The sequence below is a fragment of the Mya arenaria genome, chromosome 15, assembly GCF_026914265.1.
Source record: "Mya arenaria isolate MELC-2E11 chromosome 15, ASM2691426v1".
Taxonomy (NCBI): domain Eukaryota; kingdom Metazoa; phylum Mollusca; class Bivalvia; order Myida; family Myidae; genus Mya; species Mya arenaria.
Genome location: NC_069136.1, coordinates 308,164 through 335,512, shown reverse-complemented (window position 1 = coordinate 335,512; position 27,349 = coordinate 308,164). Strand labels below are relative to the sequence as shown.

Below are 27,349 nucleotides of genomic sequence, written 5' to 3'. Positions count from 1 at the left end.
AAATTCCCATCACACTTTTATCAATCAATATGCACAAGAGTCATTCCCATCACACTATAACAATCAATATACGCAAAGGCAATTCCAATCATAATTATACAGACAATTTGTACAAGAGCATTATCAATCACACTTTAACAAATTATATTGAAATCAAGAGAGCATTTGCTTATAAATATAGTTTAATACTAACAAATTCACTTCCAATCACGCTTTGCTTAACAATATGTACTGGAGCATTTCCCATAAGACTTTAACAAGCAATATGTACAAGAAAATTTCCAATACACTTTAACAAACAATATGCCCAAGAGCACTTTTCACCATAAGTTATCAAACACAAAGATGTAACACGTTGACAACAGAACAATTAAACTTAATGTAAAACAAAATATTTACAATAACATAATAGGTACACACTTTTTGTTAGGTCTGTCAAATCGTTCATTTTTGGTAAAACAATATACACAACCAAGAATAATTCAGAAACGTAAGAAGGACATATACTTTTTGCCTATTTTTCCTTATGTGTTTTTACAGGAAAAAAAAACGAGACAAGAGCATTGCTTTAATACTATGAGCTGATAGAAGATGAATTGATGTAGCATTTTTATACACAAGTTGGAAAAATCAGGGAATAGGAAGATAAAGGCAGGCTTAAGAATAAAAAATAACGTCAATCTCAAGCAATAAAATAAAGAAGAGCCGTCGTAGGACAGCGCGCTCGACTGTACACCGATGTGTCTTAAACATAAAAACTATAATGAAGCAATTTTTGCCTGTCTAAAGCAATCAAAAACAGTAGGGCATATATGGCGCTATCTCGCTCTCCTGATTAGACAACCGGTTTTAAAGTTATTGATCGGACAGCATACGCTCGTACGCCGCAGGTAAAACGAAAATACTTCCATGTTTAACCAGTCGTATCAAAACATGAAAAATATGAATATGTTAAAAGGTTCAAAGTGCCGTTACTCATAATATTTAAGTTGGGGTTATATTACTTGCCACAAAATTACTTGCCACAAAATTACGTTATCACTGTAAAAAAAGTTCAAGAGGTTTAAAGTTGTTCTCTTCCATGATTTTTAAACAATAAAGATATTGTATAAAACAAATATGATAAAAGGATCACATACAAACATGTTTTTGCTTGAATAACTATTGGGTGAATTTGATATATGGTCGTTTGAGGAACAAATGTTAAGGGGAGATAACTAAATAATGAATGGTAGGATTATGGTTCTTAAGAACCCCACTTCCTCTCATTGACATGTATCTATTAACCAAGTTTTATTTAAATCCAATCAGTAGATTTGCAGTACAAGGTTGTGCAAGTACCAACTATGAAACAATTATAAAGGGGAAACATAAGCCTTATACACATTTTGTTTAATGTGCGTTCTAATTCCTTTGATTGAAATATATATATATTAAGTTATTCTCCGCACAAAGGTAAACAAGCACAAAATATGAAAACATGGCTTAGAGAGATAATATAATAAAGATGCATAACCAGATTATATTTCTGCACTTCCTCTCATTGCCATCCAACTATATACCAGTTTTCATTCCAATCCCACGAGTACTTTTAAAGTTATTCTCGGGACAAAGAGTGGCACGGACGGACGAAAACCTGACTATATGCTCCCTCTTTGGGGAGCATAAAAAACGTAACACAAAGCAAACAGATGGCAAAACTAGTGAATGATAACAAATCGATAAATAACTAAAGTGATAATACATTGATTGAAAAACTCTATAACATACATCTAGATATGTGCAGATACTTGTGATCTTGCATAATGTAAAAAAAAACGTTACTTTCGCCAATAAAACATATTTCAATTACATTCACATTATTCTCTCTAATGAAGCCAAATTAGCAATCCAAGAAACATGCATTTACGCTCACATCATACGGCTGATCAACTACATCAAACATACATCAGTCTTTAAACACAGTTACACAAACGATCCGTGGGCGGTCCGCAAATGTCCGTAGCAAGCGGATGAGGACGAAAAGTATCGGAGACATTTCCAGCATATATGAGTGCCACATTTGCATTCCATATGATCACAACCATCGATCTTCTCAATACCCTGATCACAAACTGGGCACATTTTTCGGTTGATAGGATCTTCTTTTATCCATTTAAGCACTGCGTCCCCAGCCTTTTTCGCACTTTGGTACATGTCGCAGGTCAGACCTTCGTGAAACTCAATATGGCACGTTGTGCACGTGGATGCATGACAAAGGCCACAGTCAAACCTCTCACCTATTCCTGATATCTTGTATACCATTTGACAATTCGGCGTTGGACAAAACTTGTAATCTTTGTTGTGCCTCATGACGAAGCTTGTCATAGATGCCTGGACAAGTTCTGAGGCCCTGATGAGGCTGTTACGGACTTGAACATTGAAGTCACGGGCTACCAAACCTTTGTCGCAATTTTCTGTGGCACAGTTGACCGGAAACTCTCTATTTTGAATAGCAACTCTAATTTGAGTTGTAAGGCAAGTTTTACAATAGGCATGCCCGCAGTATTCAAGTCGACACATATCTGCTTCGTCTATAGGGGTCAGACATACTGGACAATCCGGCAACAATATGCCTGCATTTGCGGTCTTGTTATGATTTGAAAGAGACTCTTTCTGCTCCCGAATGATTGACATTGCTTTAACAAGGGCGTCATCTTTGCCAGATAACGATATTTTTTGGTGTTGAAAATTCAATGCTATCGATGACAGACCGGTTTCAGATTTTAATTTGTCCAATCTCAAACCATACTTCATCACCAGAGCCTTCATTAAACCGGGTGTGTTATCTTCCCCTTTCAGACGTCTTTCTGTCTCATTCGATTCAGTGCATATAAGAACTTCTGTTCGTATAAGTTCAACAGCCCTATTCCTTGCATCTGTACGTCCTTGGACAATAATCTGCATGCGCCTTCCGTCAATATTGATGATCGCACCAGTAATTTTCTCGATTCGCTTAATTTTTTCACGACCATCAGCAGAAAATAACACTTGAATGTCGTTTATAACATCTCTATCCAAAACTTCGCCTTGAAGAAGTTTGTCAAATGAAACTTTTGCCTTGGCCAACTTTTGAAAAGTGATAGACTTCATATCCAAGGAATAGTGGCCAGATTTCAACGACCTTATCTCAACCGTTGTGGACGGACATTGTGTTTGATACATTTTCACCTTTTCAATGACTTCTTGTTCCAGAAGATGAAACAAGGACTTCTTTACATGCAAAGATGACTTGTATTCAACCATCGCGCGTACTTTGCAGCCATTTATACATTTATTTCCAGCATTTATCTTGTCAGCAACATCTTCACACACGTTTGCGTCATTGTACGTGGCAAATGCGGTGGCAATCACTTTTTTTGGTTCGTACTCCTTTACATTCAATTGGAAATGATCCGATCTTGACAACGTAGACAACATATTCGTCAACTCTGTTCGTACCAATCCAAGCTCATTCGTTCGAAGAGTACAATCTTCTCGCGGGATAATAACGTCGAAACGATTTTTAGAATTATCAACACCAAGTGAATCTGCGAGAGCTTCTTTGATATCTTCCTCACAAGCTGCCAATGATACACTCGTTATGTAAAGGTCTGCTTTCTTTTTATCTGAGCCTTGTTTTGATGGCATACACTTATTGATAGAAATAATCCTGTCCAATACCTGTATCCTCGAAATAAGTAATTTAGGAACGTCTTCGGGTGTGTTACAACACACGTAACATATTCCTTTTCCAATACGACGTGTCCAGCTAAGCTTTATGGTAAAACCTTGATGGTTTACAGAACCGGTAACTGGAACGAGAGAAAACGACCTGTCACCTTCTTTCATAACGTCAGTTACAGCTTTCTTTGCATCGCTTTCATTTGTAAATGTTACTTTTCCCCAAAATAAACTGCTCTTGCTCTTCGGTTCTTTTGTCAACCACACCTGCTCTAGTGGTCCGTACTGTGACAATGCGCTGCGTACCTCGTCTTCCGATAAGGAATATTTAGCACATTCGTTTTCCTTGATGTTACAGGCTCTGTATTGATCAGGCATCAAAATTTCGGCAACCTCACCGCCTTCTTTTATAACCAACCTAAGACCTGATTCGCACAAGGCCTCTTCTAGTCGTTCGTTTAATAGCTGATCTGGCAATGGTTTGAGATTTTCATGGAGTTTGCCCAACGCAACTTCTGAATATTGTGGGACTGTAAACAACACTATTTCACCCTTCCGTTTATTTGCTTCAATTACCACAGTGGAACCGTTGCAAACATCCTGGATTTTCGCTTTTAATGACTTTAGTTCCTTATGCATTGGTCCAACAAACTTCCCAAACACATGTTTCCCAACTGGAATTGTGCTCACTCGTTTAACCCGTTGATTGGCCAAATCTGTTCTGTTCAGTTTAATTTTGTTTGAGCCCTCAGCCTCCTCAATGTATTTTTCTGGAACTGGCGTTATCTCCGTAAGAAAATCTGCAGATGTTTTCAAAACTTTGTAGAAGACTATCCATTCAGGTTGAAGGCCTAACGAAATCAGAGCTGAAGAAGGGTGTATCTGTACCCTGTGATTGCGGTTAACGATAACGTATCCTGCTTCTTCATGACCAAGGTAGTAGCCCAGGTTATAGTCCATGCATTCAAAAATCAACTTTCCTATACGTGACTCGGCATCAGCTACTTCAATGAATTTATGCTGGATTTTCACATCCAAATCTCTCGTCAGTGTTGTACATATTTCATTGACCATGTCCCGAACGCCCTTCATTGATTTTTCATTCACGCTATTGTCTTTACACCATTTGCCCTTTTCCGTTTCGTTGACTTTATCCCACTCTCTATATACCGATAACATAGTCAGCAAGTCACCTCCAATGTGACAGAACTTCAGCCTCTTCATATCAGCTTGTTTGTTCTCTTCATCTGAACCAGCGCGGAAGAACACTTCTTGATTGCAACAGGTTGCAATGACAAACGATTCAAGACCCACTCCCATATCAATTCCTTTTTTAACCATCACTCCAAGCCTTGGTTCAATAGGAAGTCGCACTATCAATTCTCCTAGCTCAGTAATTCCATCCTTGTCAACAGCTCCTATACGCATAAGCTCGTCCACTGCGTTTTCCATTGCCGCCTCTGAGGGTGACTGGACGTACTCAAAGTCAACATAATTAACCTTTAGTTGCAAAAGTCTCAATATACCTTTCGCAAGATGGATACGTAATATTTCAGGAGTTCCAGATTCGTCCATTTTGCTGAAGACCGTTTGGGCATAGAGCCTGTAACATGTTCCTGCAGACGTTCTTCCCGCCCTTCCTTTACGCTGATTGGCGGAGCTTTTGCTTACAAACACAACATCCAGAGAACTCATGTTCCGTTTAGGATCAAATCGCATTTCTTTCGCCAGCCCAGTGTCTATCACATACTTAATGCCATCTATTGTGACGGAAGTTTCAGCAATGTTAGTCGAAAATATCACCTTTCGCTTTCCCTTCGGAGTTTGGTCAAAAACTTGCTGTTGTTCCTCTGGTTTTAATCTTCCGTGTAGCGGCAAACAGATGCAATTTTGGTCTCCGCATTTTTGTTTGAATCGTTCCGCACACCGTGTTGTCTCAATAGCAGATGTAAGGAAGACAAGGATATCCCCAGAATTAACATCAGTTGTTGTGTGGATGTTAATAGCTTTCTGAAGAGCTTTCTCCACAAAACCGTTTGGATATGGGCTATCGTTTAATTCACCATCCTCCCAAATTTCATTTACCGGAAATGCACGGCCGGAAACACTCAACACTGGGCAGTTATGTTGTCCCCCAAAGTACTGAACAAATATGTCTGGGTCAATGGTTGCAGACGTCACAATAACTTTGAGTTCCGGCCTGGTTTTCATACACTGCTTAAGAAGTCCTAAAAGCAAATCGGTGTGAATGCTTCTCTCATGGGCCTCATCAATAATTACACAAGAGTACCTTGTCAGCGACCTATCTGCTAAACATTCATTCAGCAACAAATAATCAGTCATGTACAAAACCTTCGTGATATATGTTTTCTTCATTTGCATGCCTACTTGGTAGCCAACGATTTGTCCAACACTTGAGGCTAGTTCCTTGGACACATGGGTCGCCAGACTGATGGCTGCAATCTTTCTAGGCTGAGTGCAGGCAATAAGGCCTTTGTCTGAAAAGTGGAATGTAATATAATGCTCACCCTCTCTTTGAATCTAAGCAGTAACTTCCAACCAAAAGCTGTCGTTAGTCAGTGTGCTCGACTATCCGCTCTGTCTAAGCTGATAAACATGAATGACTGATGTATTACGTTTAAGACCAAAACAGGACATATTAAGTTAAATAACTGAACTAATTGTTTTATGGCCTTAATAAGGGGGGGGGGGGGGAACTATTATGAAAATTGCATAGACATAATATGGTCCCAACGAGCCGATCAACTTTAATTAATAGTTAATTAAGGGCCACAATGTGCACTTAGGACTGTGGTCTTGAACGCTTTGTGAAAAATTATGACAATAGCATGAACGCTTTTATGATAGAAATAAATATCCATTAATGCCGCAAAACATTAACAAAACAAGGTCAATTCGGGGCCGTAACTTTTTATTGTGAATACTGTCAAGTTATACATTTTAATTGTCTGACGGGTGAAGAACCATGACAATTGGAATTAAAGATTTTTGATGTTGAGTTAAAACATGCGGAAAAGGTCAGTCAGCGGCCATTATTTTATTGATGGTCATATAACGTAATATAACTTGTATGATGGCCATTAACAACTGTATAAAGTATTTAGTCAAATTAAAGGAACGGTATTCAAGATACAAGTAAATCTCCCAACCTGTCAAACACTACCTTTCTTAGACAACCACGTTTACACCGACGCCCGTGACAGTAGAAAAAGCCCTCCTTATTCTTCGAATAGTCGAGTTTACGAGAGACCATTGATCGCAAACTTATTTAAAGTTAATTATCACATATCTGAACATAAAATTATGAATGAAATATTTATATGAATACTTAGTCTTCACCAAATAAACATACTCTTAAACTTAAGTCTATTTTAAAGTACAAGAGCCGAATTATGACCAAATGGGCGCAATTTAGTTTGTAGATGTACTATAGCTGATGCTACATATAACCTATTTAAGATCTATGCCTGCAGTTTTTGGCAGGATATTAATTTCATTATCATATGAATCTTTATAATTGATATCGGCCATTTGTTGGGGCAATTTCTTACCCCAAGCCTTGAAGGGCAAAACTTGCATTAACTTGGTAGACGATCTATACCTGATGCTATACACCAAATAACCTATGCTCTATTCTTTCATGTTTTCGACAAAACAATATCAGTTTACTTATCATATGCGTCTACTTGTATATAGAATATATGCGCTCCAGGGACAGAACAATCCCGTACACAAGGACAGGACAATCCTTTACATATGGACACGATTTGAACAAAATTGCAGTTATTGACTTTGAAATCTGTTTGGATGTGTCCTTTGGACTCAAAATTGTTCGGATCCTGAGCAACTTAGAGCTATCACAGTCGAAAAGAATACCCCAGACTTTCCTTTGCACAGGAATGGCTAAATGAGTTGTGGAATTTACGAGCGAAATGTAACATAAATGGCCGGTAAACAACAGCTCATGCTGACTAACATTCGTATAAATTTTCATGAGTTTAGTTGCATTACGTGTTACACGCGACACAATATCTTTCAGACCATTATGTATTAAGTTAAGGGCAAAAAAACCGTTGTTGGACGGTTTGAAATGTGATAAAAATGGAAGTTGCTCAATAAAACTTGCTGACCAACATTTCTATGAATTTTCATGAGTGTATGTGTATTACGTTTGGAATTACATGCGACAAAATATTTTTCAAACCAATTTTTATTAATTATGAAAAGGGCCATAACTCAGGTTACCCGAAGTGAACTGTATAACAAACTGCATGTGCACAATTTACCATGCTTACATTTATTTGTGCAGGTGCAATTCCTTTGGGTCAATATGAGACAAAATATGTTATGACCGGACGTGAGATGACGTGACGGGACATGACAATTGCAACTTATTATTAACCCCAAATATATCAATCAGGGGGTATACAATTGAGAGTCAAAGGCAAATTCTGTGCACGTGTTACTTTATAAAAATGCATCAAGCGGATACTCAATTTTAAAAAATAATGAGTCTTCAAACCAAAAACTTAAAGGGGACTCTGCCACCCTTGACTCCCACCAAGGGCTAGGTTAATTTATAAGAACTACGGAGATATCAAAATATATAGTGTTGATTATTATGAGACTTACTGAATTTTATGTATTGTTAATATCTGCGATCATGAGCCTATAAATATATGTATATAAATGCATCCAATACCTCCAAATCCTGCTTGGTACAGGTACTGGACCATCTGCGTGGATTTTCCCGATCCAGTGTCGCCAATGATAACAGAAACCTGGTTGTTCCGTATAGTTGTAAGGATGTCTTCTCTTCTTGCATAAATCGGTAGAGCTGCTTCTAAACGCCGGCACTCGACCCCAAGAGCATTTTGAATTTCTTTCAAATCATTAACGAATCTATCATTATCTTTAATTTCTTCAATTTTTGTTTTCATGGCTTTGATATATTTACAAAACTCTTCTCTTTGTGATTGCAGCTCCGCCAACTTCTTTCTTGAAAGATTGTCAAATTGATTGATTGGAATTTGTTTTCGGCGATGCAAGTCATTATCTATTTCCACAATTTCATCTTCCGTGTGCTTAATTTTCGCATCATGTTTGTCCAGAACTTGTTCTGTTGTTTCAATTAATTCTTCTAAAGCTTTTCGAATTTCAGCCTCACGTTTGTTAGTTATCGTCAGTTCCTCACCGATGGCTTTTTCTTTGCTAAAAAATCCACGAACTTTGCTCGACGAGCTTCTGTTAGAACAGTGAAGAAGATTTACTGCTTTTTTGGCAGTGTTTGCACTTGCAAAAGACGTTGTTACCAAAGTGCAGCCTTCGCTGACTCCTACCATTTCATCCACACATTCAACCACAAAGTTCAACCATTTCGGTCTACCCATCCGCTGATATAAAACATCTCGAATTCCCCGCTCATTTGAAACTTTATCATAAAACACAACAAAAATATGAGTTTGTTTTCTTTTGTCATGTTTCTTTCTCGTATTTCCGTGTTTTCGAATAGGTTTTTCACATGTATCATTATATTTTGCCTTTTGGGTGTCTCCTTTACTTATTTCCATTTTGGAAGTTCCTGTACTGCCATTTATGTTTGCTTTTGGAGAACAACTACCTTTTTCTTCATTTTCAGCAGATTTACGTTTTTCGTCTGCATCTGGAACTGGATCAAAACCAACATCTAATGTGTTTTCAATCGTTCTTGAACACTCTGAGGATTTAAAAGATGATCGTTGTTCTGTCACGTCGGCATTAATTGGTCTCCGCTTGTCTGAGAAATTGCTTTTATCTTCTGATACTGAATGCCGCCATTCAGGGTTGTCGTACGCCAAAGTCGTACTTTTACTGTATATCGGTTGTCGACGAGTGTCTTTGTTTTGTTCTATTTTACTTGCCTCGCGATCTCTGTTTTCAGATATTGAATACTGCTTTTCTCTGTTCTCATACCCAAATGTTGGTTTTCCTTGACTACTACCGATGAGTGTCATATGTCGATCACTGTGCAAATGACCTTGTTTTGGCCTCGCACCTCCGAATTCCTCATTTATGTTTGCAATATCTTTATCTAATGGCAAACTTCTGGGAAAATCTTGTTTATCAACAGTTATTTGGTTCAGAACGTCATTGTTCATTATTTTATGAGATGAATCTTTTGATTCATTATCAGGCTTTGTAGACTGTGAAGTATTTTGGAGAGATATAGCCAACTCATTAAAGTCATTCCCGCTGGCCATCACTAACAAAGAAATCCGACGGTTTCCCTAAAAAATAAAACAAACAAAATGAATATACTTGCAAAACTCGTTATACATCTTATATATATTATGATATTTTAAAGGAGGAGCTTAAAAGATATAAAACAAAAACACCACAAGCGGATGCGAAACCTCGCTGTCCAAGCAGCAAAACGACAAGCACTTATTAGGATATCAAGGGGGCCTTGCAAAACTTAATTATTTAAATTTCTTTCGTTTTCAAATTCAGGTTGTTAGGCCATCGTTCAAAACAAAGTTTGCAGTAATGCGACCTGACTCAAATAAAATTATAGGTCGTGTGTGGTGTCACATTTGATACCGTTCCATTTCTACAAGAGGGCGTTAGAAGCCAAAAGGTGCATACTATAGGGGTAAATATATATAATTATAAAAACAATCCCTATCTGCCTACCCTCCCCAACAGTTGTGGGTAGGGGAACTGAAAACAGTTTTTAAATTGTGGCCTTACTATTTAATTTCAAATGAGACCCTTGAGATATGAATGTTGTCATTGTAAACATGTGTACCAAGTTTCACATTAACATCAATAAAACATAACAAGTTTGAAAACTTGTACTCATTACCCATTTAAAAATCTACGGATTTTGCAATATTGTCAACAATGCATCAGCAAGTCGACGACGACGAAATATCTCCGACTTTTTCATCAAAAGACAGACGAGCTGGAACAACTGTAGCACACATGGTGCGACAAGTAATGAAGGTCATGGTAAAAAAACCAGTTAATTTTACTGTAAATTAGAGTACATAATATGCCCCAAACTGCATATCAAAATCAATTTCTGTAAGTCGCAGTTCGTTTGAAAGGGTTTCCTTAGTGAAATGTACAATACTATTACATCTAAACTCGATGAGGGCGTACCTTGTCAATATTGCGATGTAATGACTTTATCCATCTTCACCGTCTTCATCACTCGATATCTGAAACAGGATGATAACAACTTATACTATGATATTGCGTTACCTTTACGTGTTTGTTTATTGACAAACTGAAATAAACAGATAGTCAAGGGCAATGTTGGTGAACAGCGTAAATTAAAACGAGGTTTTTATTTTAATTGTAAACTAATATGATACTTCAGATGGTATATGAGCGTATGTTAAATTTGTGCAGATTTTGTGTCTTAAATCATGCCAAGCTTTTGTAAGCTACATGATCCAATTAGCGCAACGGTTCGCGAACTCGCTTCTCACCAAGCCGTAAAAGTGGATGTATCCGGGTACTCCGGTTTCCCTGACACCACAAGACCACACTCACGCGCAACATCGAACCAACGAGAGTGACTAAGTATAGGTTTTCATAACTTTCTTCACAATCTTCTTCGGTGTAAAATATATAATGCTTAGAATAAGATGTCATATAAAAATCAACGATTTGATTATTGAGATTATGATAATTATTCACCTGGATATTATTTCGCTCTTATTGTATTTCAAACTTACATACAGCATTGGCCACTATAAGGTCTTGGTAATTGTGATGTCAAGGCAATAGTATGAAATACACCCCACAAATTTCCCCATATCCTTTTTCTTTTTTTTTGGTCTTTTTACTTTTATTTTTTATAATATTTAGGGTTAATTATTTATTTGTTATTTTTTTGTTTTTTGAAAAGCCAACGTTTCAAAGCATTATAGCACGCCAAAGGTGGTCCCAATATTGGTATTTCTGTCAGAGTATTATGGAGAATTGTGCTAGAGTTAATTAAAAGCAAATCTAAATGTATGGCGGATATCAATTTCTTACTGATCTTTATGACAACATAAATAATTGACCTCTTCAATATCAAGGACAAGGTCAATGCAAAAAAGAAAACAACAACAGAGATTTGTTTATTTGTTTGCTTACACAAGAGTCTGAAGAAACTGGCAATTCATGAAATTCTCTATAAACTTCTATATTTGGTTACTTTTTATCAAATACTTTTAAAAAAATGAAAACAACTTAGTGTTATCCATATAGATACTACCCAAGACGGTCGTCAAAAAAGTGTTAATTCCAAGAGATTTAAATATTATACTGTTCGACTTTAAAGTATATTGTTACGTTTATATAAGGAGATATATCCTCAGGGACAATTTACCCCTGTGGGCAAATGAACCACAGGTGAAAATATGTGCATAAGAACGGTAATACTCTGGGGGGTAAATTTACCAATGGGTACAAACTTGCCCCAAGTCTTGAGGTGGGGTAAATTTTACCCGTGATATTTCATGATACACACGATGTTGTTCAATCTAATTTTGAATGGCTTTACAGTAAAAAAGTAAGAAAGGAAAATTGATATTAATAAAGATGTTAACTCTTCAAAACCTCTTTTAAATTTCAAAGAATACTGTTTCTACAAAGGACTAAAATAGTAATGAAAACAATCGCCGAAAAAAGTGTTGATTCAAAGAGGTTTAAATATTATACTGTTTGACTTTTAAGTATATTGTTACGTTTATATAAGGATATTTACCCTCAGGGACAAAGTTACCCCTGTGGGCAAATGAACCACAGGTTAAAATATGTGCATAAGAACGCTAATACCCGGGGGGGGGGGGTAAATTTACCAATGGGTACAAACTTGCCCCTGGAGGTGGGGTAAATTGGGGTACCCATGGTATTTCATGCTACTTTAATTTTGAGTATTTGTATTTTTGCACTGCTAAACGGTATAAAAGTAAAGAAGGAAAATCCATATGAATACAAGTTTGTTTACTCTTTTAAACCTCTTTTAAATTTCAAAGAATACTGTTTTAACAAAGGATTGAAACATGTATTTATGTAAATCTTTTGTTTTCAAGTTAAGCTATTTAGTTTTTCTTGCACACTCATACGCAATCAAATGGAATGCTAAACTTTCAAATGTGTTTGTCTATAAAGGCTTTTGCACTCCTTTTAACAAGTTACAAACTTAACATACTCTTCATTTTCTTTCCAATAAAATAAACGTGAATACGTGCAAGTAAGATGTTTTCTGACATTTCTATTTTTAAAGACAGATATCAGTGAATAAGAGGTTTACTTAATACGGAAATTGAAATCTTACGTTAGTAATATTAGCTGCATTATTGTCAGATGTTCTTTTCAACATAAACCATTTACATTTTATTAAGTGAATTCATGTTCTAAACTACCATATGAACGCGCCCAAGAATACCCCATGTGCAAATTTTCCCACGTCGCATTTAAACATATAATTTTATAAATATACGATTTAACTGTTTTATGATGCATTTAAGCATTCCCTAATCAAGTTCAAAATCATTTGAATGTCAAATATTTAAATTCAAGCTTACGATACAATACCCCTACTTTAGCGCATCCAGTGCTTAACAAGCTTGATATACAATATGTGTGTGAGTTTCCTCCAGTCCTATCCAGCCAGAATTATCACTACTCAAACTTAACCAGTGTTTTTTCTAAACTGATGAGTTAATATTTCAGCCCCCCCCCCTCCCTGAAAACATTCCTCCCCAGATCTAATAGTGATAAAGAAAGCCAAATCGTGTTTCTATAAGAACACTAAGTGTCTCAAACCTCATAAGGCGGCAATTTCAAATTGTATCTTGTAGACAAAACAGGTCTCCGGCAGCTTTCTATATACTTATTGTTGAAGCCCATTTAACGATAGTCAAACAGATTTATTTATTGCTCTAATTAAGACTATTCTGTGTCCAAAAACAGTTTGGCGACCATTCATAGCTTAGAAATAATATGAGTATTTCTTAAAAAGCCTACTAAACTCCAAAAGCGCCACATTTTGATAACCATAAACCCCATACAGAGCCAAATAAACACAAGTGAAACTTTTATCAAGCATAATCAGTGCCGAATAGCACGTTCAGAGCCCAACAAATCCATTTGCAGCTCTTATTATGTCTGATGAATTCCAAATAGACCATATCTGGGAAAGACCATTCAGAGCAAAACAAACACATGCGCAGCTCTAACTTCGCATATACAAGACCAAAGATACTAAACTTGGCAACCATAACGTGTGTTCAGAGCCAAAAGAAACATGACTATATGCAGTTCTTATTAAGACTTAAAGATTGCATAATATTTGCCCCATTCAGTGTTAAACAATCCGAAAAGGCCCAACTACTACACATTTTGGCAACCAAAAAGCCCATTCAAAGCCAACCAAACCAATGTTCAGCTTGATCTTTAAGACAAATAATCACGTGGTGGCCATATTGGATTTGATGGACGTATTAGATATATTCTGAGAGGGTCCTTACTCTTACCTTGACACCAGTAGTACTTAACTATGTTAACCCGTCTATAAAAAGAAAGCTGATGTAAATGAAAACAATATTCAATTTACATCCATGTTGTCCCAGATTGGAGACACACATATTAAGTAAGCATCAAATTGTGTGGGCTTTTTGTTCCTTGAACGTGAAATGGCTTTGAACTTGAGCTTATTAATGCAGCATGTAAATTTAAGAAAAACTTGGAAAAGGAGCAATATACAATGAAGTAAATAGTCTTATCAATTTGAATGTTTGCACTGTTTAGAGACAAAATAAGATATTTATAGCGGCCATCTTGAACGCTATATGGTATGTCATGGTCCTCATACAGAGAAGTAACATGAAATCAAGTTCAAAACCGTCTGTTTTACTGTAAAAATACAAAAGGATGTTATTTTATAGTCGTTATGAGTATCAACTTATGAACTAAAGGCTAATTGTTCAGCGGTTTTGATTTGTTATACTTATAGTTATGGAAAGCGTCAACTAAGTCGGGATATTATTAAGTAACAAGAGCGCCAACTGTAACAAATGCACCCGTCCTAATTTTAAGACACCAAGTTTGGTGATAAAAGGTTGTGCGTTAAGCCAAATTAAGAGAGTGGTCACCGTAAAGAAATTGTTTGCCAATTTTGAAATAAATTCATCGAACAAGACTGATTTAAGGTAGATTATACAATTGAAGGGTGATTTCTCTTGAGTATGTAGTTTATTCCGGGTGCCTATGTGTCAGCGACATAAGTCGCCTCGTGCTGGTTGAAGGTGAAGATGAGAAAGCTTGCTGTTGAAAGATTTCTTTGAGCTCTTGCCGACTGCAGGATTGAACCACTTAAGCTGCATGTTTAACTCTCCTTTTGTATAAGGTAGTGCACTCAAACAGCAAAACGATCGATATCTGAGATTATTCAGCAGTATCAAGGCTAACGTTTTACCAATAAGATCAAGATCTGACTTTATTCAGTAGTTTCAAGGGTAACGTTTTACCAATAGGATCAAGATCTGACAATTTTCAGTAGTTTCAAGGGTAACGTTTTACCAAAAGGATCAAGATCTGACATTATTCAGTAGTTTCAAAAGTAACGTTTTACCAATAGGATCAAGATCTGACATTATGGAGTTGTATCAAGGCTAACGTTTTACCAATCGGATCGAGATCTGACATTATTCAGCAGTATCAAGGCTAACGTTTTACCAATAGGATCAACATCTGAGGTTATTAAGTTATTTCAAGGGTAACGTTTAACCAATAGGAACAAGATCTGAGATTTTTCAGTTATATCAAGGGAAATGTTAAACCAATTGGATCAAGATCAGAGATTTTTCAGTTGTACCAAGGGAAATGTTTAACCAATGGGATCAAGATCTGAGATTTTTCAGCAGTATCAAGTGAAATGTTTAACCGATAGAATCAAGATCTGAGATTTTTCAGCAGTATCAATTGAAATGTTTAACCAATAGAATCAAGATCATAGATTTTTCAGCAGTATCAAGTGAAATGTTTAACCGATAAAATCAAGATCTGAGATTTTTCAGCAGTATCAAGTGAAATGATTAACCAATAGAATCAAGATCATAGATTTTTCAGCAGTATCAAGTGAAATGTTTAACCGATAGAATCAAGATCTGAGATTTTTCAGCAGTATCAAGGGAAATGTTTAACCAATAGAATCAAGATCTGAGATTTTTCAGCAGTATCAAGGGAAATGTTTAACCGATAGAATCAAGATCTGAGATTTTTCAGCAGTATCAAGTGAAATGTCTAACCAATAGAATCAAGGTCTGAGATTTTCAGTAGTATCAAGGGAAATGTTTAACCGATAGGATCAAGATCTGGCATTATTCAGCAGTATCAAGGCTAACGTTATAACAATAGGATCAAGATCTGAGGTTATTCAGTAGTTTCAAGTATAAGGTTTTACCAATAGGATCAAGATATGAGGTTATTCAATAGTTCCAAGGTAAGGTTTTACCAATTGGATCAAGATCTGAGGTTATCCAGTAGTTCCAAGGTAAGATTTTACAAATAGGATCAAGATGTGAGGTTATTCAATAGTTCCAAGGTAAGGTTTTACCAATAGGATCATGATATGAGGTAATTTAATAGTTCCAAGGTAAGGTTTTACCAATAGGATCAAGATCGGAGGTTATTCAATAGTTCCAAGGGTAAGGTTTTACCAATAGGATCAAGATCTGAGGTTATTCAGTTGTATAAAGGGTAATGTTTCACCAATAGGATTAAGATCTGAGGTTATTCAGTTGTATTAAGGGTAAATTTACACCAATAGGATTAAGATATGAGGTTATTCAGTTGTATAAAGGGTAATGTTTCACCAATAGGATTAAGATCTGAGGTTATTCAGTTGTATCAAGGGTAATGTTTCACCAATAGGATTAAGATCTGAGGTTATTCAGTTGTATAAAGGGTAATGTTTCACCAATAGGATTAAGATCTGAGGTTATTCAGTTATATCAAGGGTAAATATACACCAATAGGATCAAGATCTGAGGTTATTCAGTTGTATAAAGGGTAATGTTTCACCAATAGGATCAAGATCTGAGGTTATTCAGTTGTATCAAGGGTAAATTTACACCAATAGGATCAAGATCTGAGGTTATTCAGTTGTATAAAGGGTAATGTTTCACCAATAGGATCAAGATCTGAGGTTATTCAGTTGTATAAAGGGTAATGTTTCACCAATAGGATTAAGATATGAGGTTATTCAGTTGTATAAAGGGTAAATTTACACCAATAGGATTAAGATATGAGGTTATTCAGTTGTATCAAGGGTAAATTTACACCAATAGGATCAAGATCTGAGGTTATTCAGTTGTATAAAGGGTAATGTTTCACCAATAGGATCAAGATCTGAGGTTATTCAGTTGTATAAAGGGTAAATTTACACCAATAGGATCAAGATCTGAGGTTATTCAGTTGTATAAAGGGTAAATTTACACCAATAGGATTAAGATATGAGGTTATTCAGTTGTATCAAGGGTAAATTTACACCAATAGGATCAAGATATGAGGTTATTCAGTTGTATAAAGGGTAATGTTTCACCAATAGGATTAAGATATGAGGTTATTCAGTTGTATAAAGGGTAAATTTACACCAATAGGATTAAGATATGAGGTTATTCAGTTGTATAAAGGGTAAATTTACACCAATAGGATTAAGATATGAGGTTATTCAGTTGTATCAAGGGTAAATTTACACCAATAGGATCAAGATCTGAGGTTATTCAGTTGTATAAAGGGTAATGTTTCACCAATAGGATCAAGATCTGAGGTTATTCAGTTGTATAAAGGGTAAATTTACACCAATAGGATCAAGATCTGAGGTTATTCAGTTGTATCAAGGGTAAATTTACACCAATAGGATCAAGATCTGAGGTTATTCAGTTGTATAAAGGGTAATGTTACACCAATAGGATCAAGATATGAGGTTATTCAGTTGTATAAAGGGTAATGTTTCACCAATAGGATCAAGATCTGAGGTTATTCAGTTGTATAAAGGGTAATGTTTCACCAATAGGATTAAGATCTGAGGTTATTCAGTTGTATCAAGGGTAAATTTACACCAAAAGGATCAAGATCTGAGGTTATTCAGTTGTATAAAGGGTAATGTTTCACCAATAGGATTAAGATCTGAGGTTATTCAGTTATATCAAGGGTAAATTTACACCAATAGGATCAAGATCTGAGGTTATTCAGTTGTATAAAGGGTAATGTTTCACCAATAGGATCAAGATCTGAGGTTATTCAGTTGTATAAAGGGTAATGTTTCACCAATAGGATCAAGATCTGAGGTTATTCAGTTGTATAAAGGGTAATGTTTCACCAATAGGATTAAGATCTGAGGTTATTCAGTTGTATAAAGGGTAAATTTACACCAATAGGATTAAGATATGAGGTTATTCAGTTGTATAAAGGGTAAATTTACACCAATAGGATTAAGATATGAGGTTATTCAGTTGTATAAAGGGTAAATTTACACCAATAGGATCAAGATATGAGGTTATTCAGTTGTATCAAGGGTAAATTTACACCAATAGGATCAAGATCTGAGGTTATTCAGTTGTATCAAGGGTAATGTTTCACCAATAGGATCAAGATCTGAGGTTATTCAGTTGTATAAAGGGTAAATTTACACCAATAGGATCAAGATATGAGGTTATTCAGTTGTATAAAGGGTAAATTTACACCAATAGGATCATGATATGAGGTTATTCAGTTGTATCAAGGGTAAATTTACACCAATAGGATTAAGATCTGAGGTTATTCAGTTGTATCAAGGGTAAATTTACACCAATAGGATCAAGATCTGGGGTTATTCAGTTGTATAAAGGGTAATGTTTCACCAATAGGATCAAGATCTGAGGTTATTCAGTTGTATAAAGGGTAATGTTTCACCAATAGGATCAAGATCTGAGGTTATTCAGTTGTATCAAAGGTAATGTTTCACCAATAGGATCAAACTTTGAGGTTATTAAGTAGTATAAAGGGTAACGTTACACCAATAGGATCAAGATCTGAGTTTTTCTTTCGAATCAATGGTAACGTTACACAAATAGGATCTAGATCTGTTGTTATGCAGTAGTTTCAAGGGTAACGTTAAACCAATAGGATCATGATATGAGTGTATTCATTAGACTCAAGGGTAAAGTTACACCAATAGGATCAAGATATTAGGTTATTCTGTAGTATAAAGGGTAAAGTTAAACCAATAGGATCAAGATCTGGGGTTATTCAGTTGTATCAAGGCTAACGTTACACCAATAGGATCAAGATATGGGGTTATTCAGTTGTATAAAAGGTAATGTTTCACCAATAGGATCAAACTTTGAGGTTATTAAGTAGTATAAAGGGTAACGTTACACCAATAGGATCAAGATCTGAGTTTTTCTGTCGAATCAATGGTAACGTTACACAAATAGGATCTAGATCTGTTGTTATGCAGTAGTTTCAAGGGTAACGTTAAACCAATAGAATCAAGATATGAGTTTATTCATTAGATTCAAGGGTAAAGTTACACCAATAGGATCAAGATATTAGGTTATTCTGTAGTATAAAGGGTAAAGTTAAACCAATAGGATCAAGATCTGTGGTTATTCAGTTGTATCAAGGCTAACGTTACACCAATAGGATCAAGATACGGGGTTATTCAGTTGTATCAAGGCTAACGTAACACCAATAGGATCAAAATCTGAGATTATTTAGTAGTATAAAGGCTAAAGTAACACCAACAGGATCAAGATCTGAGGTTTTTCAGTTGTATCAAGGCTTACGTTACACCAATAGGATCAAGATCTGAGGTTATTCAGTTGTATCAAGGCTAACGTTACACCAATAGGATCAAGATCTGGGGTTATTCAGTTGTATCAAGGCTAACGTAACACCAATAGGATCAAGATCTGAGATTATTTAGTAGTATAAAGGCTAAAGTTACACCGACAGGATCAAGATCTGAGGTTTTTCAGTTGTATCAAGGCTTACGTTACACCAATAGGATCAAGATCTGAGGTCATTCAGTTGTATCAATGCTAAATTTACACCAATAGGATCAAGATCTGAGGTTATTCAGTAGTATAAAGGGTAAAGTTACCCCAATAGGATCAAGATCTGAGGTTATTCAGTTGTATCAAGGCTAACGTTACACCAATAGGATCAAGATCTGGGGTTATTCAGTTGTATCAAGGCTAACTTTACACCAATAGGATCAAGATCTGAGGTTATTCAGTTTTATCAAGGCTAACGTTACACCAATAGGATCAAGATCTGGGGTTATTCAGTTGTATCAAGGCTAACGTTACACCAATAGGATCATGATCTGAGATTATTCAGTAGTATAAAGGGTAAAGATAAACCAATGATCTGTGATTATTAAGTTGGTTAAAAAGAGGAATTAATAAAAATGATTATCAGAAATATCAAAACACTGAATTGCAAATAAATTTACTCAAAATAGGCTTTTTTCAGAAAAAAAAATGAAATAACTATTTTTGAAAAATGAAAGATTATCAAGGAAAAAGAAATATTTTCGGAAATAGATTTTTGAACAAAATTGGTGAGAGACAAATAAACCAGAACACACCGCTGTTGTTGTTTTCCTCCTTTTCCCTCGAATCACTCCTTTGCTGAGGATAATTTAATATCTCAGTATCACTGTCTTTGTAATATGCACTATTCCTCAGAGGTTTTCACTTCATACAATTTTAACACAACAGTAAATAACAAAGTACATGATGTAGTCTAGATTAATTTCAGCGGTCAAAACAAAATTAAAAGAAATTGTTTAAAAATAACCACTTTTTCACAAAATCTTCTTGTGATAATCTGTTTTCAGAAAAATGTGAAGATATAAGACCATCTCTCAATTTTGACCTCCTGTTTGCTGATAAGCCGAAGTTTTTCAAAAGTTACCCCCACCAATATACGTTTCCTGTAACGCCAAATTCAGGACCCGCCCCTGTAGCATTTTAACCAATGGCGACAAGCCCGAGAGCGCTACATTAGAGACAAGACAGACTATCTGTTAATTTGTTTATTTTAAAGAAGGCTTCAGAAATTTTCTGAAAATAAATTCATGGAAAATTCAAACATTCTATTTTGATTTTCTAAAATTTTACTATTATAGTAATAAAGGACATTAACCAGGTGAAAGATATTAAAAGTCACCTCAAATTATTCCATAATTGTAAATAATACTATTATTATGACCACATACTTGTACATACTGTATAATAAAACATGTACATGAACGACCTTTATATCATTTTAAACACTCACAATAGCTTACTGTTATATCAGTATATTTGCATTTGCATTTGATATGATAAATACGGGTATAATCAGCGAGGTATCTTTTTATCTCAATATATCACTCATTTTAATAAATAGATCCGAAATCTGATAAAAACAAATTCGTAAAATTACCTTATTACCCTAAAAATTGTTGCAAACGCTGAATCGTTTACTTCTAAAAAGAGTATTCCTCAAAAAAGATATTTGAAATATTTTATATGTTGACCTTCTCTAACAATTTTTGCAGTGTGGAAGGCACTTAACATATGACAAAAATCCCTCCATTCCTGGAACGTTTCACTAAGTAATCTCATAAAATTTAACTGAAACGTTTTTGACAATAATAATTCAAGCCCTTAAAGGTAGCTCCTTAGTTTATATTATGTATTCATTTTTCTATCCAAACAGCTTAAAGTCAGAAATCGGGTTGGGTTCACTACCGTTACAAAACGAAGATCATCAATTTGAATTTAATTAACATTAAGTAAATTGCATACTACCTCGTAGAGTATATACAATGATTGATAAAATACATACAAAATCAGCAATAGTTTACCTTGTCAATCACCATGTCCACATTTCATTCACAGGTGGTTAGCGTGTGGTAATTTTTTTTATCTATTTTTATATATAATATACTGAAAGGTAAACAACTCAATGTATGGGAAAATGATACCAACATTAATCTGATTGCTGTTTTTCCCTTAATTATGCACCGATTTTAACAAACAAGGTACTGTTACAAAGCTAACACATTTATCTACACAAAAACAATAGGCAATACTCCATTTTTTCAAACTACATACAAGTTTAAGCCTTCCAAACGTCCGAAATCGTAACTAGGAAAACATCTGATTGCATTTTGGTTCGTGGCTACAAAGGCTTAACATGCCATAGCCCGATGAATTGTAACGAAATTAGGGCGTATGTAGATGCAAACGATGGAACACAATAAGTGTCCACCGGTAATAACTCATGATATCAACATACTAACTTTATACGGACCTTTTATTTGCAACGAAGCGATCGACGACAGCTACACCGCCATGTCAGTTTTATGCGCATGCGCAAAATTTTGTAAGGAGTAATTTCATTGGCTGTCAACTGTTAGCGTGTTGGGCCCGGCTTCGCTGATACATGTATGTATACAAGTGGGAATCATACTACCGGAAATAGAAAACTGGAAGTGAAAGTAGACGATTTGTTTATTGAAGAAATTTATAAACGACCAGTTGTTGCAACGGTATTTGTACAAAATGTGCGTTGTTACATGGTATGTATAAATCAAATGCATTTGCAATAATATGCAGTAACAGTCAACAACCTCCACAATCGTTACAGTAAAATTTAACACCAGATCGATTAAATTTTTGCCACTTAAAATGATTTTGAAGGCCTGCACATTTACGATGTAGCCATCCATCACATCCGTCGCAGCTTATCCATTCAGTTAGATGCGGGGCCTGATACTCTGTCAATTTACATATTTTACAAGATTCAGTACTTTCATTGACATGACTGTGTTCTATTTCATTCACACTCAACACATTTATGTCCTCTTCTGAACTGTCATTCAAGTCCTGTACTTTTCTTTTTGTGATACGGGATGATGCCCCGCCAACAGATCCACTGGAAGTTCCAGGCTTTGGCTCCTCATGCTGTAGTGTAGATGTTGGATGTTTAGATTTTGAGCCTTTTGAGGACACCCTGATCTGCTTTCGATGTGCCATTTTTTTTCTCAACATTGAATGACTCCAGCATATCCTTCCTAAATTGATTTAGCATTACCATGAGAAAGAGTTTTATAATTTTTTTGTATATGGTTCCAATTATACTGTCATTTAATTTTCCACTTTGACAAGTTTCATCAAATTCTTCTTTTTGCAAAAAACTTTGTCTGACCACAGTACAAAATTGTTGATTAAGATCATTGTCACTAATAATGTTGTCTGTTAGAACCTGGTACAAATTGCTCCCATATTTATTCAAATGTTCATCAATTAAAACTTCTAAACACTTTTCAGTCAACCTTTGGAATACTGTAAACACCTGCTCTGATATATTGGTAAGTGACCTATTTTGGACTTGCCTTCTACTAATATCTAGAAGTGACTCTGTGTTACTTGTGGTTTGTTGAATATAGTATTCTTCTACCTTTAGTGAATCAATAACATTGACTGCTAACACAGCTTCGTGGTATTGGACCTGGCTGCTTTCATCTGTCTTGTACATATAACTAGTTTTCTTTTCCATGTACTTGTGTCTTACCTTTGCAACACAGTAACCTCCAATATCTGTTATCTTCCGGGCACTAACTGGAAATAGCTCAGCTTTTTTCCCTAGTATATATTTTCTTATCTGAACTGAGATATTAAAGCATATATGTAAGTGTTCTTCAGTAAAGATCACATTTTCAAAGAAATTTAGACAATTCATTCGAAACTCAGAACTTGTGTGATACTCATGCACTTTAGAGTAGAATTCTGTTTGCTGTTTACTTTGCACAGGTTTTGAAGGATCAATCTTTAAATCTTCAACCATTTTTGAGAGCTTAGTGTATTCTTGCTTACAGAATTGGATGTATTTAGTCTGATTTATTATTTTCAGTATATTATTAGTGTTTAGCTGTTTAGTTGTTTGAACATTTTTACATTGAAGTGAACTCAACATGTCTTCAACATTTAAATCATTTGGTAGATCTGGTAAATCACTTGGAGTTGAATCAATCATACGGATCACATCATCAAACTCCAAGTCAAAATCCTCATCCTCCTGTACCTGCTCATCCAGTTCTGTCACTTCCTCAATAATTTCCTCCACTGTAAGGTTCTGTGCTGTCAGGGAACAGCTGTCTGTTAATCTGTGAAAATAAACTAGTTACTTTTAAAGTCTGCAGCAATTGTTAAAATGAAAACTTATTTAAACAGTTTATAGTGAACAATGGAGTCTGCAAATTTTTGCTCGATGATATGGATTTGCACTGGTGGCACATATAACTTAAATGTGAGGTAAAGGGTATCTCATATTTAATAAGTATAGAGGTTTTAACATTCAGATTTGAGTGCACAAACATGAATGAAATACTTTTAATTAGTATTTTATATAAATTGTAGAGATAAACTGTTGTATGTGCATTTTATTGGAGTTTGTATTATATCAAAGACATTGCATAATATTAATGACATTTTTTTGGTGTCACAGACAAGACAATACTACATAAATTACATCTTACTCAATAGAAACATATTTAATGTTCATCAACCAGTGTAGATCCAGATCAGTCTGCACATTCCTCAAAATGATATTTTGTTTCTTTATTGTTGTCAATAAAAACATAACAAATATCAAGCATTCTGATTATAATCAAATACTGCATTTTTCATTACGAATCACATAATATTGTGTTTTCTATTTAAGGTTATTGACACACATTGTGGAAGACACAAGTGGACGTGTGGAAGTCAATCATCTCTACGATGCATATCATTTTGAGATGCAGGAGTCCGGGTCAAGCCACACAGCATCCAAACGTGTATTTGTGGACCATATCACAAAGGTTTATCCAAATGTAGGAAAGCAAAGGAAACAAAAATCCCGTAATTCCATGACAACCACATATATTGGGTTACGGTTGAAGCCAGTAGATATGAATGAAGTAGAACTATTTGATTTTGTCAAAGTGAAAGGAATACTGGAAACAACAGTGTGTACATCTATCAAAAGTGAATCAACAAGTGTTACTTGTGAAATTGACTCAAATACAAAAAAGCAATGGCAACTGTATTAAAAAATGCATATTTTTCCATAGTAATAGTGAATTTCAGCTTAGCATTAGTGGAACACAAATAGATCTAAATGCTGTAAACATTTCTAAAAACTACCAGTCCACTTGAGAATGTTTAAACACTGTTATTAAAGCAGTTCAATTAATTCCTCTGTGTGAAGGTGTGACTGTATCTAAAAATGTGTCTTTGACTAGATTTCATGTTCTGGAAAATATTACAGACAAATATGGTAACTGCAAAAGATCTGTAAGAACAAAACTTTGTAATAGGGTGATATCACTCAATGCTTTTAGCAGCACTTGTATTAAGTGTAAGAAGATGACAATGATAGGTCCAGAAAATGTGAGTGTTAATATGTCAGTGAATCAGGAAAATTGGAACAATAAAGAAAAGTTAGAATCATTAACATCAGCAACACATGACAATGACATGGAAATAAATGAAAATGTGAAAAAGCTTATACCAGGTGCAACAAAGGAAATGATCGAGCTAATTGTTAATCAAGCCAAAAATGCCGACAAAGACCCACGAGGACGACGCTGGAGTGAAGGCATGATAAAGGTGTGTCTCCAGTGGTACTGCCGCAGCCCCCAGTCATATGAAAGTTTTCGGGAGAGTCAGTACCTGATCATGCCATCAAAATCCACTCTTATTCAATACAAGAACCGTGTTAGGCAGCATGTTGGCTTCGACAAGGATATGCTAACATGGATGTTAGACGAAGCGAAACTGCGAAATCTTCTCCCAGAAGAATACTATGGGGGCATCATCATAGATGAAATGTCAATTAAAAGTGACATTCAAATGTGCAAGAATGGTGATGTTATTGAATTATCTGGCTTCACTGATTTAGGAGAAGAGGGAAACTTCTCGAACACTATGCGGAAAGGAAAAAATGAAAAGGTACTAGGTACACATGCCCTGCAATTTGTATTCCTTGGTATAAATGGCTTTCGCTTTCCATTTGCGCACTTTATTTCGGATGGTGTTCAAGCACCTGAGATTTATTCACTGTTCTGGGAAGCTGTTGGCATTTTAAATTTGTATGGTTTTACCACATCTTACATTTGCATAGACGGTGCTCAGAGTAACAGAACATTCATGCATATGAATACAAGCTATGAGAAAAAATTCAAAACATGTTCTTCTTGTACATTTGGAGAAGTGGTTTTCATAATGGACTGTAAGCATGTGATAAAAAAGATCAGAAATAATGTGTTAAAAAGTGGTCAGCATAAAACCTCTACCAGATTATTAACTCTTCCCAGCCAGCACACAATTCAGTGGCAGATGTTCATAGACAGCTACAAATGGGACAAAACTAATGGCATAGCTCTTCACAGAAAACTAAGTGGTGACCATATTTTCCCTACAAACCAGCAAAAAATGCGGAATCATTTAGCGGAGGAAGTTTTGGACAATGATATGCTTCATCTTATGTCACAGTATCAACAAACTCTGGGAGCAAATGGTTCAGTTTTAGATGGAGTAATCGACTTACTGAAACATACTTCAAAACTTATTGACATGAACTTCTTGAAATTGCAAATTGGTTTCATGAATGGCAAGAATGTTCTTTAGGTGCTACAGCATTGTCTGCAAAGGAACGTCAGAAACAATTAATGTCACATCAGTGTCATGAGGACATACAATCATGCATAATTGGATTTTGTGAATTAGCAAAATTACTTCTGAAAAAGCCTTCAAAGGTCTTCATTACCCCAGGACTACTCAACTCGGATGTAATAGAAAATACATTTAACCAACAGAGAGAAAATACATTTAACCAACAGAGGGCAACATATCATGGCGCAAATAGTAACCCTAATGCAAACCAGTATCGGCAGGCTCTAAATAGTATAATATTAGGACAAAATACAGTCTCTCAAAAAAGTAATGCTGGCAAAAATAAATATGCTGCTTCTCCATACAACTGTTCAATCAGAAAGACAGATACAGCTCGAAAACGAAAAGTTGAATCTACAGAATATAAGAAAATAAAAGTCATACGAGTGTGATTATTGTAGGAATTGTGTGCCACAAACTAAGTTTTGAGATAACTTTTTCATAAATCATGCCCATCTTGGAAGATTGAGTGACTGAGAAGTGAACTTAAGTGCATATGTACTGAAGTGGATATTATATATACATAGATACATCAAATGTGTTATGCTGCATGGGTAGCAAATTTCATTACATAACATTAAATCATTATGAGAATAATACATATGGATTGATAAAGGTCTATGAGAAGGCCTATGAGAAGGCCTGCAGCACTAAGTGACTACCCATTGTGTGGATACAGCCCCAGCTTAAGCAGCAAGATAAATGGTAAGTACCAGTACTTATATATTTGGTACACAATATTTACCTAGTTTCTTGACCGCAGCAACAACTTCTGTCATCATGTAGCACCCCAGACTCCTCACTCAGGAAGTTAATGACATCTGGTGGTTGAGGGATGACACATTTCTTCATATTAAAGTTTATAACTTGTAAGTTCTGTGAACTTC

The 27,349-nt window shown here is 35.5% G+C and overlaps 1 protein-coding gene and 1 pseudogene across 1 annotated transcript; one reads left to right on the top strand and one right to left on the bottom strand.

Annotated features, from left to right (window-relative positions):
• Positions 1 to 1,965: 1,965 nt before the first annotated feature.
• On the bottom strand, positions 1,966 to 24,427 carry LOC128220035 (uncharacterized). The gene is made up of 6 exons (XM_052928281.1): positions 24,423 to 24,427; positions 23,703 to 23,911; positions 23,320 to 23,414; positions 22,590 to 22,709; positions 8,426 to 9,989; positions 1,966 to 6,200 (listed from the first exon to the last, which is right to left on the bottom strand). The coding sequence occupies exons 1-6, from the start codon at positions 24,425 to 24,427 to the stop codon at positions 1,966 to 1,968; spliced, it is 6,228 nt and encodes a 2,075-aa protein (XP_052784241.1).
• A 117-nt stretch (positions 24,428 to 24,544) lies between these two features.
• Positions 24,545 to 26,854, top strand: LOC128220034 (uncharacterized; annotated as a pseudogene).
• The last annotated feature ends 495 nt before the right edge of the window (positions 26,855 to 27,349 follow it).

Excerpts from the sequence above, each read along its gene's own strand:
- LOC128220035 (XM_052928281.1), bottom strand. Across the intron at positions 22,710-23,319 it reads GAGGTTACTGTGTTGCAAAG|CATGAGGAGCCAAAGCCTGG; the intron begins GTAAGACACAAG and ends TCTACACTACAG. Across the intron at positions 9,990-22,589 it reads AGGACATAAATGTGTTGAGT|GGAAACCGTCGGATTTCTTT; the intron begins GTGAATGAAATA and ends TTTATTTTTTAG.